General features: G+C 35.1%; 2 protein-coding genes across 2 annotated transcripts in view; one reads left to right on the forward strand and one right to left on the reverse strand.

Moving 5' to 3' along the window:
- Window positions 1-1,012, forward strand: part of LOC140157395 (solute carrier organic anion transporter family member 4C1-like) — a 44,807-nt gene extending 43,795 nt beyond the window's left edge. The window contains exons 8-9 of the mRNA XM_072180579.1: window positions 327-517; window positions 627-1,012. Coding sequence (XP_072036680.1) covers window positions 327-517; window positions 627-735 — 300 coding nt within the window. The 3' untranslated portion in view covers window positions 736-1,012. The remainder of the gene's footprint in view (window positions 1-326; window positions 518-626) is intronic.
- Window positions 1,013-10,307: 9,295 nt separating this feature from the next.
- Window positions 10,308-12,679, reverse strand: LOC140167541 (uncharacterized). Its single transcript, XM_072190848.1, has 2 exons — window positions 12,083-12,679; window positions 10,308-11,034 (listed from the first exon to the last, which is right to left on the reverse strand). Exons 1-2 carry the CDS (start codon window positions 12,628-12,630, stop codon window positions 10,566-10,568), a joined length of 1,017 nt encoding a protein of 338 aa, XP_072046949.1. The 5' UTR covers window positions 12,631-12,679; the 3' UTR covers window positions 10,308-10,565.
- Between the last annotated feature and the right edge of the window lie 10,140 nt (window positions 12,680-22,819).

The following is a 22,819-nucleotide window of genomic DNA, read 5'->3' on the forward strand; positions in this document are numbered from 1 at the left end:
CTACTAAATTCAATCCGGTGTGTAGCGCAGAAGGAATAACATACTTCAGTGCGTGTCATGCAGTGGTGTCAAGTATTTGACCAAGAGGTAATAATTTAATAATAATGTTTTCTTTTATTGCTATTATTATTATACTTATTATTATTATACTTATTATTATTATTATTATTTATTATTATTATTATTATTATTATTATTATTATTATTATTATTATTATTATTATTATTATTATTATTATTGTTATTATTATTATTATTATTATTATTATTATTATTATTATTATTATTATTATTATTATTATATTATCATCATCATTAATTTATAGGCTAACCAATACTCTAACTGCTCATGTATTTCCGTGACTCCAGAAGCAACGAACCAGACATTTCCTAATTCAGCTGTCTCGGGTGCGTGTGGTGGGAGCTGTGTTCAATTTTACATTTTTGCGGGGTGTCTTAGTGGGCTTGTATTTTTCTATTTACTAACGGGAGCACCTAGGACCAATGTATTGTTAAGGTAAGTCAACAATCTCAAATTCACTGGATGAAAACTGTTCCTAAATGTCCTTAGATGTTTACAAAGTGTTTGAATTTTTGTTGCATTACATTTATTGTTTTCATTACAGATGTGTACCTCATCGACTAAGGTCTTATGCCAACGCTCTCAACTCGTTAATAGTGCGCTCACTGGGTAAGTTTGAGCAAGTATACGTTATACGTATACAACACTGGTAACTGTGTCGAATCATGTTTACATGTTCTTATATACCACGCATTGGAAAATCCCATTATTAATGGCCAATTGCTATTTTACGACACATGATGTAATCTGGGAAATTCCAAAGAACAATTATCCTGCCACATTAAACCCCAACATGTTGTCATACTCACTTGTCTGGGATTCCCATAATGGTACAATACACCAAACATTTTAGAAAGGGAATTCCCATTTCCCAACTATCCAAAATTAGAAATGATTCAATTTGTTGTTGCTCAACTTGGTGCATGAGAGGGGAGAAATAGATTTTAATTGTAAACAAAGATAAATAATGAAAATAATTTCCTCAAGGCACATCACAACGTATATACCTAGTCATGTATACTCATGTGACAGGGCCACCTACCTCGAAACACGTATTACACCATATCATTTTCAATTGATTTTTGACATTCGCGTTGCGCCATATAAAAAGACGCGTCATCTGTTGACTAATGACAAAGTATAGTGTTTTAGGGAAGTTTGATTAGATGAAGGGAACATTTTTTGGCAAAACCAACTTCAGATGTCTGTTTTCCACTGATATCTCACACAGCTCTTAGAATACAATGCACTCAACCATGTAGTATACATACAGACTGCGTGGAGACTAGACTCGCTCATTCTCGCTTACCTGGAAATTTTTCAGTGTACACTAGATATATCGAGGTGGAAACTGTAAATGCGTTGATAATGCTTTGATGTTACTAAATGCATTGATCCTGAATCTTTAATTGTGTTTAGCGCGATTCTAAATGGCACAAAGGTAGGTTTGGTAAAATATCGCAGCATCGCGCGATGAAATTTAAAAGCTGTACATTTTAATTTCATCGCGCGATGTTGCGATATTTTAAAAGCATGTGGGTCTGCATCTCCTTTCAATAAGGTCATTCTACCTGACCTTGAATTTCCAGCAGCCAATCAGAAGCGTGTAAACGGCTGCGATATCGCAGGCCCGATGCGAAAAAGTTGAACATTGTTCAACTCATCGTCAATGACCGAAATTTCCACCGCGCGATGACAATTTTATGTACACCGCTGAGCTCGTTTGAAAAAAAATCAGGCTCAGATTACAGAAGGGATATAGCATCGCAGCATCGTATCGCGCTGCGATGTGGAGTTTAGGACCTTCTGGTTTCTTAAGAGAATCGTTTTGATTAGTCAAACCTTTTGACGTATTCGCGCTGCGATGTGGAGTCTGAATCGAACTTTCTCAGATGATCAGAAACTGGATGGACCCTGGTATTATACTAGAAACACCTTAAAACTACATTTGATGATTAAGGATATCCCTTCAAATAATATTTCTTCAAGTATTTGGCCTAGTTTAGATAATAATAGACCATAGACAAATCAAGAGAATGTGCTAGTTATTATATCCCATAGTGGAGTAAAGCATTAAAATTAAAGTCACTTTAGTGCATGTTAACCATATTTATTCAGTATTCTCGTTATGGGATGTTGTAAAAATTCATGTTTATTTGCATAATCTATTATAAAAGGTGCTTGTTTTGTTCGTTTGTTTGTTCCTCTTAATATATTTGTTAATTTGTGGAAAATTCTACTTACAGGGAGCATACCCCAGGCATTTATATTCGGTCTCATGCTGGACAACGCATGTGTACTATGGAAAATGAAGAGTGCAAAATGAAGTGGACGTTGTTATCAGTATTTTTGATCGGTACAAAGTAGCCTATTCAGTTATTTTGTATGGAGTGGTGATGAAAGTTGCTGCATCTTGTGTTTTATCATAATAGCGTTACTAACGTACAAACCGTCAAGAGATATTGTTAAAGAGGAAGACTAGTCTTGGCCAAAAGATCACATAATCCCAATCATTCTTCAATATATAATTCATTCAATTTCGTTTTTCCATCAACTTTAAACGACTACCTTCATTTTGTCGTTGGCCTATTTTCTGGATCTACAATATGAGATGAAGAATTGTGCGCGCTTGAACCAGCAGCCAGTGCATGTCTGCTATAATAAACGGAAGAAGTGGAGTACGTGACCTTTGGCAAAGTAAAACATTTTGCCCGGTGAGCATTAGTTTGGTTTAGTGCGCGAAAGTTTCCAGTTTTTTAGGTATTTGCGAAGTGAAAGTTTATCCACATAGGGGTATTCGTAGGTGCGCTAAGCCCGCGACAATTTTTTACTGATTTTGTATCCAAACTAACGGTGTTTACCGAATGTGTCTATCTTTATACGGTAAGGAATGTGTTTTTTTCTTCTTTTTTTTGAGTTGTCAGAGGGGGCAATAATTAGATCACAATTTGAACCTAATATTAATAAATTACTCTATAACACGGTCAATATAATAGATTGTAGGACAACTTATAGTAACTGTTTATATTTTAGTTTAGTATTTCAATAACACTTTGGTGTTTCTATTGCAACTCTGATTCATGAGCACACAGCTCTTAGAATACTATGAAGAACCGAGGATAAAAACAATAGCGTGGATCCAACAGCGTCCCCACGTGTTTATTGGGGCTGAAGAAAGTCTAGCGAATTGCAGACAGAAAGCTACACAAAAGGTGAGCAATTTTACTGCTGTTGAGAAACAAGATTCGTTTAATATATTTTTTAAAATTGCTTTTTCATATGAACTGCATCAATGTCAAGGGTCTATTGCCGTTTGGTCTGAATAATTTGGAAACTCTAATTCCTGTTCGATCTATATTCAATTGGTCTATTACCAAAAGGAAATTGCCATTTACGTCTAATAATTCTATAGCGCTGGAAATTTCCGGGTCCGCGATGGAGTCTAATATTGTTCAACTGGCATCGCGCTAATATCCAGTATGATCTACTGGAAATGAAGGTCTAATAACCATTTGGAGATGCAGAATATTTTTAAATCAATGACCATTTAGTCTAAATTGAAATGTACATTTTAATTTCATAACGCGATTAGGTACAATACTCCATCGCATCGCGCTGCTAATAACCATTTATACTAATACCATTTCGTCTATTAAGGATATCCCTTCAAGTAATTTTCTTCAAAAAATTGCCTATTTCGTCTACTACTGAATATTCGGTGCTTTTGAGTACGGCTGATTGATATATCCAAAAAATGAAAACTAATACATGTAGCCTGCAGGTATTGTATAATATTCTGTCGAGTGAAAGTGACATGTGTGCCGGTGCTATTTGTCCTTTCCTCGATCTTTAATAAGGTGTGTTTGTGGAAGACATGCACAGTAGTAAAAGTGCAATTTATAATTATTCATGCTGGACAACGACATGTAAAAGTACTATTTTAATGAAAGGCAAGACATCAATAGTATGATCTTACAAAAGCCTACAGATTTGTATGGGTATGAAAGTTGCTGCTATCTTGTGTTTTATCAATTATAACGAAAATCACAAAAAGTGAGTAGTTTTGGCAAAAAGATCACATAGGTACATCATAGCAAAATGCACTGGCTCTTTCAAAATATTTTATTTTGTTTTTTGTAGATCCAATCTTGAGGCCAACGATAAAAAAGGTAGTCGAAAGTGGTTTTTAACAACAGTTAATACTTTCATATTGGCCAAATATACTTAGCGTTATGGAAAAACGAAATTGAATGAATATAAGGCATATTCAACTTGACTGTGTACCGTTTTTTAATAGTATTGCAAAGTACGCCTAAATCTGCACATTCGTCCCGTGCCATAGATGTTGAAGCCGTCTGAGTAGTAAAAGTGATAGTTTTTCTCTGGCAACAACAAACCTACCAGATTTTAGCGGATATGCAAAATCGGAAATAGACCAAAATATAAAAAATGAGAAAACTGTTTTTCTTGAGTCGACTAACATGCTTTTACGATGATCATATTTGCTTACCTGTAGATGAGGGTGTATTGAGTTTATCGTTAGTACTCAAATCGTCATTTATAAACGAGAAAGTATTAAAATTGAAATAATGGCCGGCAATTCAGTTTAAAGTTAACCACATTTCTCGTATACTTTCATCGAATCTGTATGCAGTAGAATGTTTTGGCAGTTTATGATTTAGGATAAGACCTTATAGCATGTGAACATCGGGTAAAACTCAATGCCCGTTAAAGTTGTGATGTCTGAAATCCGATTCATAACTGATGCATATTCAAATTCGATTTGGAAAAATCTAAGCTTGATAAATGACGAACATTTGCACTTTTTTTCCATTGCTGTTATATTCGGAAGCCATTAGCTGACCATTGAAATATGTTTCCAGGGATTTTGCGATGACCCTATAGCCTATGCAATAAGGTACCTTTGAAGTCGGGTGCTACGTATGTCTCATTTCTGTTTGCAAGTTCTATACAAATTTAATCCTATTGTTGAAAGTTTCTCCCTTTTGATACGCAGCAGCTTATTTGTTGCGTTGTTGCGCGCGTGTCAACCGCTGATACAACAAAGGTTGGGTTTAAAGGCAATTCCTTAATTCAGTTCTTCAAATTCACGAATGAAATTCAACAGAATGAAATAAAGTTTTCCTCAAATAGCGCATTTGATGAAAACGGGCATTTATAAACCAACGTAACTTCTTTCCTTGTAGGAACTTATATAAACTCTAAAAATGCCCAGCAACTGTAATTTAATACAGGATAAGCTCAACTTTTTTGAAGAAGTACAACAGTCTTGAGTACACATGTACATTTAGGCTAAGAAAGCCTTAGTTAAATCAAATAGCCAGGTGCATCACTTTTTGTACAGGGATTGAATACGAGTGTCATGGGCCTGGTATTACCTTCTGAACATTAAACCTACGGAAGAAGAAGATTCTTGTTAAGGTGTCAAGGTGTTCAAAAGAGTTAAAAGCACACCTGTATAAAGTACATGATAGTGATCCTATAAATTCCTCAGTTGTCAAATGTTTATGAAATGTCCTCTTAAACAACCAAGAAAAGGTGATGTTGACTATACCTCACACGTTTCACTGTATCACAGTACTTTCTCAAATGAATTGATCAGCTTTGACCTTTCTCTGTCGCTTCCTGCTGGTAGCTGACGTAGACCAATCGGTTAGTAGACCAATCTGGCGAGTAGACTAAATATGCAAGGAAGTGTTAGACCAAATCCCTGGTTTGTAGACCCCCTCTTTCTTATCCATATTGGCTTTTATGTGACTTCTTTTGGTTGGATTTAATGTCTCTTATTTTGACTTCATCCCAGTCTATCCAAATGATTGTCTTAGACATGGTCCATGAGTTTTCTTGGGAGCCTTTCAAATGATGTTTTTCGTTGGGCCCTAGTGTGGTTTCTCCGATGCCAAATCGGTTTCAGTTTATGCTGATTCATCGTATCCCGAAAAGTGTTGATGTTTCGACGATATATGATTTTGGGCATCCTAAGCACGGAATTTCATACACGCAATCAGATGTTGTTTAGTGTCACGTTTATCCTTAGGGTGACAAGATGGATTTCAGACTGAGGTTTGAAATTCGTTGATAGCCGTGTTTCTTGAAAATTCTCCTGTTCTTTTCCGAGAGGCCCTGCTTATATGGGAGGCACGAAACCCCGTTTTGGATTGAGATATTTTTGACTTTTGTTTGTATTTTGAACTGTTTTGAAAGCCTTTACCTCCGGCTATCTACAAAGATGGTTTATGCTGGCCTTCCTTGGTCTTCTGTCTTTCTCCTCTCCATTTGTTTTTCTATCCAATAACGCTGGAGTTTGTGTTGAGTCCGAATAACGCTTTTGTAGTAGCTGGTGTATTAGATTTGTATTATGTCTGGTTTTTTTATAAATGAATTGAATGAACAAGGATTACTTGTATTATACACTGAATGAGCTGATTTTCAAATAAGTTCCAAGATCTGATACTTCTTTCTCTATCTGCTCGTTAGATTCTGCGGAAATAACGATTTCAAACATCGTCCACATAGCATTTCAAGTGGCGGTTACTACATTAAGCGCTTCTTGTTCAGCCACTCCATGTACAAGTTCACTACTATTGGTTTGACCTAGGTAACCCATCGCCGTGCCAAAACGTTGTTGATATATTTGGCCCCGAAACGAAAAGTATGTTTCGTGGTGAGGCGAATTCAAGTAATGTTATCTATGTTAATGGTCCGTTCTTTCAAAGTTGTATTCGTCGTTCCTGATGATCTTCAAGTCACCTATTTGGTGAATAGGAGCACCCATCGCGCAGATATGAACTCCTCTCCGTCATCAATAAGAATCTCCGCTAGACCCTCTGACCTTTAGACCACATGGTAATACGCAGTACCAACGGACCTAAAATACAGAAGTTCATTTTGATGTGTAGATCTGGCCATTCAACAAAGTAATATTTTTCAAATAAACTTGATTTCTGGAATTTCAATTCTAATTATTTTCATTTGAGACTAAGATTATTTATTGATCCTCCTTATAGGTGATGTGGTATGAACGTTTGGACAGCATATTTATGATCATTACTAACACATCTACGTCAGCTACCAACAGGAAGCAACATTCGAAAAAGGTCAAAGCTGATCATTCAATTTGAGAAAGTGCTTTTGAAAACGTCATTTTATGGGCCTATTCAAAATTGATCTTTTCTTGGATTTGTTTGAGAACATTTTATATAAAAGTAAACTTTATATAAGTATTTCAATATATGTTGTTTCAATTGCTGTGTCCATTTCGTGGATCCTAGAGGATCAAAAAGAACGATTTAACAAGACGTTTCTTGTAAATGAACTGATCAGTGTCCAAACAAAAAAGAAGTTTAAAACACACCTCTATAAATTAACTGAAATTGCAAATTTCATATTGATTTTAAAAAATGCCTTGCCTAGCTTGTTCTGAAATCTCAAAACTAATTTGGGGTCATTGTGCGACAATTAAAATTTACATTGAGGACCCAAATATTTAAATGGTAAAATTTTCCTTGAGTTGTTAGAGGGGCAATAATTATCAAATTTGAATAAAATTTATAATAAAATAGTGATCCATATTATATCGCAATTTCAAAAAAGCCAAATATAATTGATGTAAGCAGAAACATTCCTTTTCCTTGAGTTGTTAGGGGGCAATAATTAGTCACAATCAAATGTTTATTTATAAATGTCCATGATGTGCCATACTTTGGCTCATTGAGTTAAGTGGTCCATAGGCCTGTCATATGTATGAAAGAACAACTCAAAATCCTCTGTGTCTATTGAGCATGTGAAAATAGCATGTATGAAAGAATCTCTATTTGTAACACATTGATTGAAATCTAGTATGTATAAAAGTCCACTTGTAACCTCTTCATTGCTGGAGAATGACTTTTAAACAAAAAATGGGTTTAATAAAGGAAAGTGTGTAGTTTATATTACATGGCAGAATTCTTATCAACATTATACATACCTGTGTGCTTTATTTTGTATTATCTTACTAGTGGTAATCTCATTCCAACATTATTGTCTTTGATATGATTCAAAAAAACCACCCAAGGCCAAATTTAAAATGAACCCCACAAAGTCCCTGAAATGAATTGTCACACCTAATTTAAACCCACCCTTTTGCACGTACAACTTGCCATATTGTAAATCTAACTTTTAAAATGATACACAGGTTTTTTTTAAATCACTTCCCATGAACTCAATATCTTGGCGGTATTCAATTGATTGTAACCATACATAGTAACTGTGTGGCATTCCAAAAATATATCTATTTTTTGTGGACTGGGTTTTTGGATTCATGTATTCAATTGATTGTAACGTAACTATAGTAATAGTAACTGGTTTAGATTGCTGTGATTCATGAGTCTTTTTCATACTTTTTAAGTGTTTGTATTTTGCTTCAACAAAGATGGTCGATGCTGGCCTTATTGGTCTTCAAAATCCCTCCATAATTGTTTTGTATTATAATAATATTTCTAGTAGCAATGTATTAATTTGTATTTTGTCTGGTTTTTTAATTTTAAATAAATGTGAATGAAATTCGATTACTTGTATTATACACAGAATAGGACAAATAAGTTCCAAGATCTAATATTTTCTATCTCTTGATACAAAATACATTTCCCGACTCATTTCAGTGGCCGGTTACTACATTAGGAAACATGGTGCAACAAGAAGGAAATAATGTCTGTGAATGTCGCTTTCATTAATTCGCGTGACAAATCACCTATTTGCGCGAGAGCACCCACGCGCACCCCAGCCCCCGGCCGGCCTACACATTACCTTCAGACAGCAGAGTAATACGCAGTACTTTTCCATAAATTGTAGTCTGGCATTCCAAAGTAATATTTTTTAAATAAACTTGATTTCTGGGAATTTCGAATTCTAATATTGAAAGTCAAGAATATTGATCCCCTTAATGTGATCGTTTGGACTTTTTTTCCATGCTGAGATTTTTTGAATTCGCATTTTGAAACGGACTTGATATTTTATATATCCAAATGTAAAAATATCAAATTTTAATGTTTGTCATAAAATTTTGAGATTCGATTATACCGTGAAATTTGATATTTTTGATATTTAAAAAGTCGAAAATTTAATTTGTACTTAAAGAGTATTTCGTGATCCTAGAACCTCTTTTTATGACATTTTTCAGTAGATATCCACGTATTCCCAAAATTTCAGTTGATTCCGATTCTGACAATCTCCATAGACAATGTGTTGTAATCTTCTGGTATACCAGAACGAAATTCAAAATTCACGATATCTTTGCTAAACGAATTAATCTGCAAGAAAGATTTTGTAAATAAACGTGTAGCCAGAGGTTTCCAGTGGTATAAAAATCTCAACATTTTTTGAGAAAAGTGGGGGATGAGGCTGTGGATCACATAAATGCCCTTTTAAAGTGTATTTAGTATGAAAAGCACGATCAATTGAAAATTTTGACCTGTCGTATTGATTTTTCCAAAAAAACAATGTATATCTTTTTATATAAAAGCTCCAATTTTTCAATTGATCGCTCTTTTCATCCCAGCTCATACGCTTTGTTGGTTTTTGAAAGTTTACTTTAAGGACTTTAAATATCAAACATTTTTAATCATTTGTCATGAAAATGTATTTATCGCGAATTTCAAAAAATCCAAATTATTTGATATCAGAAGGACATTCCTCGTATTCAGAATCCAATTCGATTGTTGATGTCTCATCCCATAATGATAGTATCCAATATAAAATAGTATCGAAACGTTCGTAGAACCTTTAAACATATTAAACTCGACGTTTGTAACTAATATGTGACGTTATATCGAAACCAGACACTTTTGGGCAGGATCGTAAATGGAGATATATCAAAAAGTCTGCCCGGGGTGATTTTTCACAATTTGGGGTTGTAGCGAATTTGTGATGTTATTAATGTTTAAAATATTGTCTGATAGTTTCAGACCGAAATATAACTGGCATCTTGTATTTACTGAGACATTTTTCAAGGTAATTCCTACTCTCAACATTGTCAATAATATTTTTAAAGGCCGATAGCTCAATTTCCAATTTTGTAATACCATAACTTATAAACTCAATATCTTCGCTTAGGAATGTCCGATTTCATTTGGGAAAACGGCGTTGTGGAGCAAAATATATTAAAAATAATTAAGTAAAAATCTCAAAATTAATAACTTGCCCAAAAGTTTTTTTGACATGAGTCACGTATGATGAAATCTCCCATAAAACGTGAGGAATTCAGACATACGATATTAAAGGTGAGTGGTAACACATCTTTCTGCTACCTCATATTGTGGTACATCATCTGAACATTCTTATTCCAAGTTTTGAGTTAAGTTGCTCTGGCAGTTTGGATTCAAAAAGGACAATTAATGTGTATTATAATTGTTGCCCACAGAACAGTACGCGGCTTCCGGTGTGGTAACCAATAAACAAACATATTTCAGGCTTACAAAACCTGTTGTTAAACAACTGTGGTGTCAAGATTATCTTCAACGCATTCAAAATAGGTTGGTGGTGGGTTTTCTTCATACTGTTCATATGCAATGGACGGATGTACATTAGAGCAGTCTATAGAAACATTAGCATTATGATCCATCACAGATGACGAGGCATGTATTACTGGCGAATATCTGGCGTCTTTGGTCATCTGTAGGTGAAGTGTCTCGTAGTCACTATGGTCACTGCCATCTATCGTCGAAGACTCCGAGGTGGCCGCAGGAAAATCAGAATATCCACGCTGGTTTGACAGGCTACGCCTTCCTTCGTTATTTGTCAATGAAGGAGTACTTGAGTGCATTGGAGGTTGCTGTCTCGATGTAGGAAATGATCCGTGTATTCTGTTGGAGTGAGATTTTGACATCTTGTTACTTGGCGTTGATGTTGAATTGTGAATATGAATATTTACAACGGCACCTCTGACTCCTGGAGACCTACAATACAAACAATGAGAAATAAACGATACCATCTTGCTGTACTATTAGGTACATGTGGTGTTCTTAATTATTGTATCAACGGTGTAATCTGGTAATTGTCCAAAAATGCGTAAAATGTTCTAAATTTTGCAACGGATATTGTATTTGTGAACAAATGTTGAACCGTTTGTTGCACTGTCTTGATGCTACGTAATTTGAATAGACCTGCGTACATATAGTGCCTATATGACAATATTATTATAAATCCAATAAAACAGCCATAGGTGTCAATTTTCTGTTTTCTGCTATTTATATTGTACTAACACATAATTATCCTGAAAATACAAACGCATACTTTCGGGACAACTATGTGTTAGTGCACTAACACATAGCTGTCCCGAAATTACATGGTGTAATTTGTATCAAGAGCAAACAAATACGAGCCCTTTACGAAAAGACTAACTTTGACACATATGGCCATTATATCATATAAGCACTGCATGTACACAGGTCTATTTAAAGTATAGCCTACGTAGCATCAAGAGAGTGCAACAAACGGTTCAACCATTTGTTCACAACTACATTAACCGTTGCAAAATTTAGAGTAGTAATATTACCCGAATTATTAATATCTAACATTGCATCTAGAAGGATTCTTAAATTGACGAATCCTATTATGTCCCCTCTTTGAAAAGTGTAGGGGGACATGTCCTCCTGTTCTCCCAGGATTGACGCCCTCGTTCTTTTTATTTAGTTGTCACTCTTTGTACACCGCGATTGTGAAAAAGAAGTATTCTTAGTTTGGCAAAGATATGATATAAACATGCTAAATTAAATCAGACTAACATTATTGTTCTTTACCTTTTTAAGCGAAAAATAGTTCCACCTTTTGCATATTTAACATTTTATCTAACATTTTTTAAATCATGCAAATAAATCCAGAACAATTTGTCCCCATTGCTATGGATACCCAAATGCCATAAGCAGCTTTGGTTCTAGTTGAGCTTCCAGAGACTTGCTTTCTTTGTCTCAGCTTACCATAAATAAAAAAAAGTGTATTACTCACGTCCCACCGTCAGAATAATCATGATAATACGTGACATTTGAATGCTGACGACCATCTGGCTGTTGCCATGCATTTGTTGATCCTGTTGGAGTCGTTGCTATGGCATATGTAGGTGACACATCCAAGGCAGAATTATACTCTCCTTCAAGCACACTATTCTCTCTGTGAAGGGTTTGGCTAAGACTTACAGTTACCACAGGCATTCTATGTTCTCTTTCAAACCTCGCTTTCCTGCGAACATACCATGCTCCTAATCCTATTCCCATCCCAATTGAAAATATTAATACTCCTGCAATAGTTATTCCTTTTACATTGCCATCGTGGAACCAAAGGGTGATCCCGCCTAAGATCATTGCAATGCCACAGCCTATAAGAATTAGACTTAGGAGTAACAAACTTCCTGGTGTGGTCAATTTTACTGCTCTTAGTCTTGCTGATGAAGTTAATGAGTATGCATCCTCGCCTGGTGGTCGATCACTGTGATGGTCCCTTAAGTGGTTGAGTTGATCAGAGGAAGATCCTTCCATATCTGTTTCGGGGCATTTCATGAAAGTATCCACAGGGGCTGAGAAGATACTAGCAGAATGTCATAACGACGTCAGGTATCTGTAAAAGATGTTCATGTAAGTTGCATTACATGTTCGTTCAAGTTTAACACTAATGTTCATTACATGATGAACTTTAATGATTTTATACTACTCATAACAGATAAGATTGAGTATTGTCGCAATTCACACTTTTGTCATAATGGCGAATATCATGATAATTATTATGGTACCTTTATGTTTGTTTTTATTGCTGCATACCGTTGCAACTGTTTGAACATTACTTTCCATTTATACTTAGTGAGCTCACTTTATATCTTATCGTATGCGTTATTAAAGTATATACTATTATGGTATATTTCAACTGATTTAAATTTTCATTGTACTCGCTGGAAAGGAAAACGGTATCCAGGAGGTGGTTGATGATAAAAAGAAATTGTTTCCAAGAAACGGTAGAGGGCTTGTGTATTATTGATGGCTGTTTCCTGAGTGCAGTAAGGCTTGATGCAGCTGCTAGTTATGTTCATAGAAAATGCCTGGGAAACACACAGGACTAGCGACTATATTGTACATGTTGTTCAACATGTTTTGACACATACCAAATAATATCAACATGTTTGCCTGTACAATTAGCTTACTAACTATAATACTGTATATCTGATAAAGCTTGCAGATAATATTGTTCTGTGTAAGACTATTATTAGATAACATATAACCCCAAAACAAGCTGTTCTCCACCAAGGCTCATCATGGGTATTCAACAAATAATTAATTTGTTTAAATAATATGATAAGATAAATACATTTTTAATCCTATATACGCAGCGTTCTACGAGAGATGCCAATTTGATGTCACTTTATACATGTGACCAATCGCCATTCCGGAAATACTTGGCGTCAAATTGTCAAATTGACGTGACGCAGACAAACGCCGCGTACACGGACCAACTTAACTGTAATAGTGTTACCATTTTTGGTCGTATAAAATTGTGAAATTACATGTTTGTGATGCACACATTCATTGTAGCAAACTGTATGTGACAAGTATAGTAAACATCATGCAATGTATCTATACATATTTCAACATAATAGCGTATTAACTTACCACTTACAGTCAAAGGAAGCCTCCATTTTCACAGTAGCAAAAGAAACCAATCCTGTTTATTAATGGATGTATAACTTGTTGCAAAATACGAGCAGTATATACCATGCTATCTATTTCCATTAATAATTTCAACACACCATATTGCATTGTGATATTGAATCACCAATGTTGTCTCTAACGTTGAAATTAACGTGAACTTGCTATATGAATGCTTATCAATATTACGACAGCTGAAGATAATTAATAAAATGATCAGTTAGATTGCATACTCGCCATATTTGTGTTTGCATTTGCATGAATCAAAGGGGTAAAGATCAATTGCTGACTAGCGATTGTTCATCAATTCCCAGATTACAGCAATATGAAATAGTGCCCCCATTAGCTGGTCCTATTATTCCCGGGCTATTATTTTACCATTTTACAATTCAAAAATACAATATCGCAGATTTAGAGAATTTATTCACCCTCTTTCTGGCTGTAAGTGTAACGATTAATCGCATTATGTTCGTAAGTTATATCATTGTTTGAGTGCATATTAATATAAAAGAAGAATTACGCATCGCACACTAGCACAATTAAACAAGTAGGTATGTTTCAAATGGGTTCAAGTCCCTGCACAGGCAGGTATGTCCGGAGTTTTTACTCTGGCATATCTGCCTATGCATGTCATGTTTCCATCTGTAAATTCATGTTTAATTGTGCTCGTTTGAATAACAATTAAGCATCAATAATTGTATATCGTGCGCTAGTTTGTAATATTTCCATGTTCCAGAGTATGATGCGTAAGCCTCTTCCCTTGTTTGCATAAAATACTTAGTTACCGATCTTGCCTATCCTCTTTAACTCTCTCCACGCGGGTGTCGACTGCAGTCGATAAGTTTTTTAATTTGAAAATTTCAGAATTGTAAATTTTCATAACCATATTTGTGAGCGTACACCACGAATGAGCCGTAAAGTCGGCCAATTGTATTATGAGTTACAGTGTTAAATGTGCACGAAGGTCGTATTCATAGGTATCTCAATTTGGTTCTACGTGTATCTCATTTTGATAGCGCCAGTCAAACACCTTTTAAACCAATCAATAATCTTATTGTTGAAGAGGAAAATAAGCTTCTACCTTTATCTATAGAATTTTTAAATAGCTCTAGTCTTTGTTTGCTTTGGCTAAATCCTGTTCAAGTGGTGGGTTACAAAGCATTGTATGTCTAGGTATGTATAACCAGCAATTAACAATGAGAGGACATTCCTGAACCTCATTGACTTGGGAAAGATTTGAAATGACCGCCATTTATGACTGTTTGATATTTATTACCAGCAATGTGGAAAAAGAGACACATGTAGAACCTAAAAAGGGTACCATGTTGTTAAAGGAGCAAATTTCAAAAAACCATAACCCGGTTCTGGATATCGTTTGATATATATTTTCTAAACAGGAAATAAAACAAAATTGACCGGGCCGACTTTACGGCTCAATCGTGGTGTACGGTCACATTTGGAATTAGCATGACAAATGAATAAAAATGAGTAAACAAATATCCCAAAACTTGGACTTTTATTTTTATGGGGGCAACGCAGAGCATGTCTAAAATAAATCAAAAATAATAAAATTAAAAAAAAGATCTGATAAAACTCTAAAATGAGATACAGGCACAGCAATTTAAAGGGCGTGTTTCCCTTTTTAATGTGGCAGTATTGCCCTGATGATATGAAACCTTTTTTGTGGTCGAAAGCTTTTGTTTTAGAAAATAATGTGACATTTTAACCTGTCCGACAGAAAACATGACTTCTTTGGCTCCAATCTGCTCAAACCTCTTCCTGAGCTAGTTTATTTTCCATCGTTTGTAGAAGGGAATAGTGCCCTCATTTGACTTAAGATGCTAGATTGACATTGCCCACTAGGCGTCGATTTGCTGATGTACTGGGGTTTTCCTTTGTCATCCGTTTGAGTTTGAGCCTTTATAGTTGATACAGTCAGGCTCACAGTCTGGTAGATTTTAAGGGTAATTTGCAAAATTCAATTAATAATATCTCAGGGACATTATGATTTAATTATCATTTAACGCTAATTGCTCCTCAATCTTGCAAGCTATACAAATCTTGAAGAATATCTAAGCTGAGAATGTCTTACAGCAGCAGTTAAAGTAAAATGTACAAAGATAATGATTACAAAGATATGGATAACGTCTTCTCCTTCACCTACTTTCACAATTTACTCAAGCTCTACACAAACATAATCATGTTGTGCAAATGTTTGGCAATATAGTAAGTCCACGTTCGCTACAAGCATAGGTGGTATTGAAATTGAATGTGATTTCTCGGAAAGCTCTTTACATAAAATGTGCTTCAATTACAACGTTATTCTGAAGTTTACTGTCCTAATAATGTTATACCCGATGCGATGCTTTTAAATCGGTTCATTTTCATTCTCTACATGCTAAAGTAAACTTGTAGTGTTTTAACATGTTAGGCTTTTTGTTTCTAGAGCACTGTTGCGAATGTGGGGCTTTCTACTAGAATTTCTAGAGCACTGTTGTTGAACCTAGGCAACTGAAATCCTCAAACGGTTTAAAGACGAGACGAAATGTCAAGGATCGCTATCTTTCTGATAATTTGATCAGCAGCGACTGATAATCATTCCTTTACATCGATCTCATAGCGTTCACTGGGTTTCGTTTGTCTTTCATGATATGAAGCAAACATGGTATTGAAGTTAGATATCCAGTAAGTGACACTTTTACTTTTTGTATGGACACAACAAAAAGGCAATATGTACTACACTCGTAGCCACACACACCTCGGTACCCACGCACCCCTGCACACATACATGCCACCTCCACACCACCAGGGCCGGATTTACCTATTGGTGGCCCTGGGACAAGCCAAATTTTGGAGGCCCCAAACTCACCGCAAAGGCATGTGCCCTCAACTCAAGTGGCTAAGTTTTGGTTTACAGATAGGGGGCCGACTATAAGATCAACAGTGGTGACGGCAGCATTACAATTTAGATGGAGACGAACACATTTCAATTTCTGAATATTTTAACCCAGAATAAAGGTGAATGTTGCTCTGCAAAGGGCCCTAATTATGGTCAAAAACATGATTTGGAGTTTTCTGGCTAAAAAGAACATGCACATGACAATTTTGAAACCCGGGCCCATCTGACCCAATAATAAATCCGGATTTCTTCTTGTGGGGTTATCTAAAATCCTAAGACGTGATGTGAATGCCATCTTGCGGAGAGCTGATATCTGCATGCAAAGGAATGGAGGCCACGCCCTGACGGCCATGTGGAATACTAAGACCTGAAGACTGGTAATTACTGTAAAGAAAGTGGTGAAACCTATGGTTTTCATGTTGCTCTGATTTTGATTGAATTCGTGCAACTGCATTTTTAATCGGCTCGCAGAAGTAGCCACTGATTCCTTATTAATTGTCATCAAGGTCACATGCCAGTGATTTTATGGGAAGACAAAATGTTAATTCATCTGTCAATTTCAGCATTTTGACGAAATACCTCATACTTTTTAATCTAATTTTTCAAACTGTATTTTATTTTAATACACCCTGTACATATACGTTAGAATATCACTTTAACATTATTTTCGTATCAAAGATTACTGTCGATGCTCTATCCAGACTGTTAGAAAGTATCACCGGCTGAAAATCGATTTAGCATCCAGATGTCATAATTAATAAGTCTTTCTTTGTAAATTATCTAATCGAAGATCGTAATATAGCCTATAGATGCCTATATAATGCCTGGCAGTATGCGCACGCATCATCACGATTTCCATTGTTTTTTGCCTGGCAGTATGCGCACGCATCATATTTTGTTCAGGGCTCGTGTTTCACAGTGTAGTGGTTGTATGGGATTCATTCAAGTATATCGATATACTAGTCCCTTGCCTTTGTTGATAAACATTGAGGTCAACTCATCTATTTAAGAAGCACCTGTTATACGATTTGACACTAGTTTACGCTACGGATCCAAATTTGATGCACGCGTAAAGCTAAATAACATTTGCAGTTGTGGCAGCTAATAGAATTGCTATGTAGGTCGCAGAGTTGCTTGGTGTGTTTAATTTACCTAGTATTTATGTTACCAAGACATTTCTGTAATATGAGTCGATGTGATTTACACATAAGTGGGACACATTAAAATACGTTCGGTGCTATCTGAAACTTAATTCGCAAGTCAATTATATTAGTACACCAATCACACACCGACATCTCCTGGCTAATAATTACTTGGTACAGCAGAGATACTAAAATGAATACCCGGGATCGATACGCGTGAATGTGCTATTCACGATTTGATATTCAGACGATAAATCTTTGGATACCGGTGCAGAAAATGATGAATATCTCCCGTAATTGATTTAGTCTAAAGAAGCCAGATTTTGTTCCTTGCACTTGAATATACGTGTTCAACTGATATGATAGTCGTTAGCTTGCGTCTTGAGAAAGAACCATTGCGTCTTGAACTCAAAAACTGACAACAATATTCTGATTTTATATGTGCCGAACTATAGTGCAGCGTAGGCTAGCTGCACTCACTCGTGCAAGCAGTCTAAAAGCACACAGAGAGGTCAATTACCGGGCTATTGTCAGTAGCCTTAGTCAGATGCCCTCGGCTCATTATGCGTCTCAAAGGTCGGAACAAAATGGCCATGCGTGGCTGTGGATTCAACCTACCATGGCGATTTCTGCCATGAAGATATCGGGACGATGACAATGTGAAGCATGGACCTGAGAAATGATTAGGGTGATTACGTAACTGATGCATGCTTGAACCATATTTTGTAATTGTTCCCAAAATTACAACAAAAATACAATTATCGTAGCAACGATATGAGGCTAGATAGGTGTTCAGCTTTATCATGGTTTATTGCACTCTACGGAGCCGATTCTTGGACATTGCCTCAACCAAACCCCGGAACCAAACCAAGCTTGAAGTATTTCTCAAGTCCATGCTTGGTGTACTAATGTAATTGACTTGAGAATTGAGTTTCAGATAGCACAAAACGTATTTTAATGTATCCCGCTTATGTTTCAATCACATCGGCTCATATTATAGAAATGTAACATAAATACGAGGTAACTTAAACACTACAAGCAAATCTGCGACCTACTTAGCAATAATCTATTAGCTGCCATAACTGCAAATGTTATTTGGCTTTACGCGTGCACCAAATATGGATCCGATATAATCCATTTTATATCGAATCAAAGTAACAAGAGAACATTTCTGATTATGAAAATTAATATGATTGTTATCATTTGATGATAAAAACAAATTGAAAACCAAAAAAACGAGAAACTTGCGTTATTGTTTTAAATTTTATCGCACTTTTGATTCTAACCGTAAAAAAATGTTCTTCGCATTTTACCAATTATATAGGACTCTGATTGGTGCGTATCCCATACGTATGTCACATTGATGACAAATAAAGCCCAGCTTATTTGTACGAGGTGGGCGTAAAACAAAACTTACATAACACAAATGATTCTCTTCCTGACTGTTGATTAGAATACTTTAATTCAATTCAATTTCAATGGTTTAGGCACATTTCCTTCTTTTTGGTTGCAATTGCATACTCAGAATCTTCAAACGAAAGCCGAGAATGCATGTGGCTGTATGAGTATAATTAACACATTTCGTTCACTCATTGACGTATTATTTATACCTTTTTGTATCATATTTCCAATAAGCTAGTAAATCAAATGTAACATGAGTAAAGTCTTTTTATATAAAATAGTTATACATTACATTACGGTTGGAGATGTGCCTCGGGAAAAGCCATATCTAATTATAGCATTTACGGTTGGTATAAACAGGAGTGAACTATTTTCTCGCTGATTGCATAAGCTACTACTTTTGCGGCGAGGTATTTATTTTTGCAAAAGCTTAAACGAATTTAAACTAGTTTATTGTGGAATCGGAAATTGTTAATTAGCATTTGATAATTAGATTTTAATTGTTAATTAGCATCTAATTATTAAATGTGTTGTAAATAAGATAAATTAATGCAAGAACAATAAGGTATAACTCTGGCTTTATTTGTGTTTGTAACAATTTAACAATATTACTGATTTTAAACCAGCTATTCCATAAAGTAAAGGCTCAATGGCGTACATTAAATTATATAATATGGATATAACGTTTCGTGCAGCTCTGTAAAGTAATTAAAGTAATTAAAGTAGGTAATGGGTACAGCAATGCATTAGCAAAGTTGAACACTTGCACAGGAACAACACAATGGTGAACGATTGCTCGCTACAAGAGGAAACTGAATATAATCAATAAGAAGGAAAGAACAGTTTACCAACCCAAAGTGATACAATAATTAAGGGTGGTCTTAACCCTGCAATCACAGAAACTTTTGGGCATCACAACTGCTAAATTGTTGGTCTAAAGTATATAAAAGTATGCATTATTTAGAATGGCCACGACTTAATGAATTCATCTGTGAGGTCAAATTTTTGGCCCAAATTTTTTGGACTACGAGATTCTTGGGAAAAACTCCCAACAACAAAAAATATGTTTTTAAAACGTTAGAAACGTTATATTCGCGTTTTGCCTTTGTCAAAACATTTTAATAATATTTAATTGTCGGGTTATATAAAGGTCGTGAAAACATTTTTAAAACGTCTTATTTGAAAAAACACTATAACAACATGAAAAATGTTGTCAAAATGTTATTGCAAAATATTCATTGGCAAATTCATTGGCAAATGTTTTTTAAAACAGTTTTAAAAAACTGTTTTATACTCTTTATATAACCCGACATGATAACCTTTTAACCTGTAAAGCGTTTTGTGTTTGCTGGGCTCTGTATTATATTATATGTATTTTTAAGTTGTTTTCAATCAACTTTTATAATCATTTACGCAAGAAATAGAGCGGGTTGTTTCTTAAGTGACCGAGAATAGGCGTATTTACCCTACATGTGTTGTTTAATTAACCTTTATGACTAAAAACATACAAAACAATCCTCCATTGAATGGAAGATTACGTTTGATGTATTATAATAACCAGGATTCATACACAGTGAGAACCAATCACAGCAAACGTTAGTAAATTACTAGCCGTGCATAAATGTTGTACAATTGCACAGGCGCACACTCCGCGTAGTACGCGCAGTGCTTTCGGACGCGTTCATTTTACTTGCGGGTTGATCATGTTGATGCATTTATATTATTTTGCTTGCATTTTCCAACATTTTTAGTGACAATTTTGTTATAAAAATGCAAAAATCACATTTTTTCTCGTGTATAAAATAGGTTAATAAATGCGAATCACTTACGAACCCCGAACCAACAAGTGATACGCATGTATTAACCTATAATTAAAGAAACTAGAGTACGTCCCGTGATTGGTCAGTAGCAAATAAAAGGGAAGTTGATGCATCTGGTGCTTTAATCGGAGAAAAGGAATCTCGAGAATTGAAGGCTAACAGCAACTTGGCATGGTGCTTTCAGCAAAGGAAGTTTCTTATTACTAAGTATCACAGGGTACGCTCTTGTTTTTGTTTTTTGTTCGTTTGTTTTTGTTTGTTTGTTTGTTTGTTTGTTTGTTTGTTTGTTTGGGGTTCTTTTGCCTCGTTCAGAAATTTCAATAATCACGAAAAATCAACCATCTCTGACTTTGATTGACAGGTGACGTCAGACGCGAACTGGTACCATTAATTTCATATGGATAATATTCATAAATACTTCATATGGAAAGGTTTGTATACAAAAACGATTTCTCTTATAAACCATATATGCACAGTTTCCACTTCGATACACCTGAGCACACATTTTCGTCCAAGAGCTTCTATACAAGCAGTGAATTGTCTGTACACAGTCTTTGATTACACTTCACGGTTGAGTGCATAGCATAAGAGCTTTACGAGTTTCTAGCTGGAAAATAGGCCTCTGATTGGTTTTTATCAAAACCTCAAGTGTTCCCTTCATCTAATCAGATTTTTTTTATATCGAACGAAAGCTAACACTTCCCCCTAAAAACACTGTTTCTCATCAGGTCAACAGATAACACAATTCAATGTTTATTGCAAGGCGAATGTGGTAAATCTGTTGAAAACGACCTATCCCAGCACAATTTTTGACCAAAATGTTAAAAGCCAAAAGTGAGTGTTCCTTACTATATTTTTCAAATATTATGTCATTAAACGAAAGAGTACACTTATATTGCCTCATTAGAATGAGAAATTGCCAATTCTCTTTAAATTACAATCTTGTGCAAAAAGTTATTTTTGTCATACGGTTGTAAACTCAATGAACTATGACTTTGCTAAAGAGCGCTTACAAATTGATATGCAACTTTTATTATATCTTTTTAAATAAAATAAAACAGCCTGTAAAATCGCAAACTAGTTGGTTGTTCTTTATGCGTATACTTCAGGTACATGCAGACTTAAAGTTAGCAACTATTTTAAACTGTTACGATTTGGTAGTTCACAGCATTTTGCGAATGGTAGTGAGCTTTGGCAAAAATTGAATCGATCATTTCATAGCGAGTGTGTAGAAGAATTCAAATATCACAGATATATGTTTGTAGATCATTTGGTTCTTGAGTAATGTTGTAAAGGTGGCTGAAACAACAACACTTGTAAAACGTACATAACTCATTGAGAACAATAAATCAAGCAAGTTGTTAAAGTATATGATTTGTAGAATTAACTTTCGCAAAGCATCAAAGTGTTACTTTTTTGGTGGCTGCTTCGACCAAGAATACCTCGTCTACCCTTAATCAGCTGCTGAAAAAAACATGGTTACAAAGCAATACTAACAAATTTTGAGTATACACACAACTCGTTAAAATCTTAATTACTACTTTAAAATGTTAGGAAATGATTTTATCCACTTAGAGATTGTCTAAGACACTTGCCAAATAACTGTCTCCTAGAAACATTAATAAACAACTATACTTCCTTGGAAATTTATTTATTTATTGAAATACTTTTGTTTTTATTCGGTTACCCACTTTATTTACTGTCAAATTATCTATTATATGACGTACTGTTTTGAGTCGGAAAGAATCAAGGATAAATACACCGTGTGACAGTTCTTACACGTTAACAAA

Source organism: Amphiura filiformis, chromosome 1, assembly GCF_039555335.1.
Source record: "Amphiura filiformis chromosome 1, Afil_fr2py, whole genome shotgun sequence".
In the NCBI taxonomy this organism is placed as follows: domain Eukaryota; kingdom Metazoa; phylum Echinodermata; class Ophiuroidea; order Amphilepidida; family Amphiuridae; genus Amphiura; species Amphiura filiformis.

What these genes read in the sequence shown, in the direction of transcription:
- LOC140167541 (XM_072190848.1), bottom strand. Translation starts at nt 12,630, where the DNA reads ATGAAATGCCCCGAAACAGATATGGAAGGATCTTCCTCTGATCAACTC. An exon ending in GATTATTCTGACGGTGGGAC is followed by an intron (nt 11,035 to 12,082) that starts GTGAGTAATACA and finishes TTTGTATTGTAG; the next exon opens with GTCTCCAGGAGTCAGAGGTG.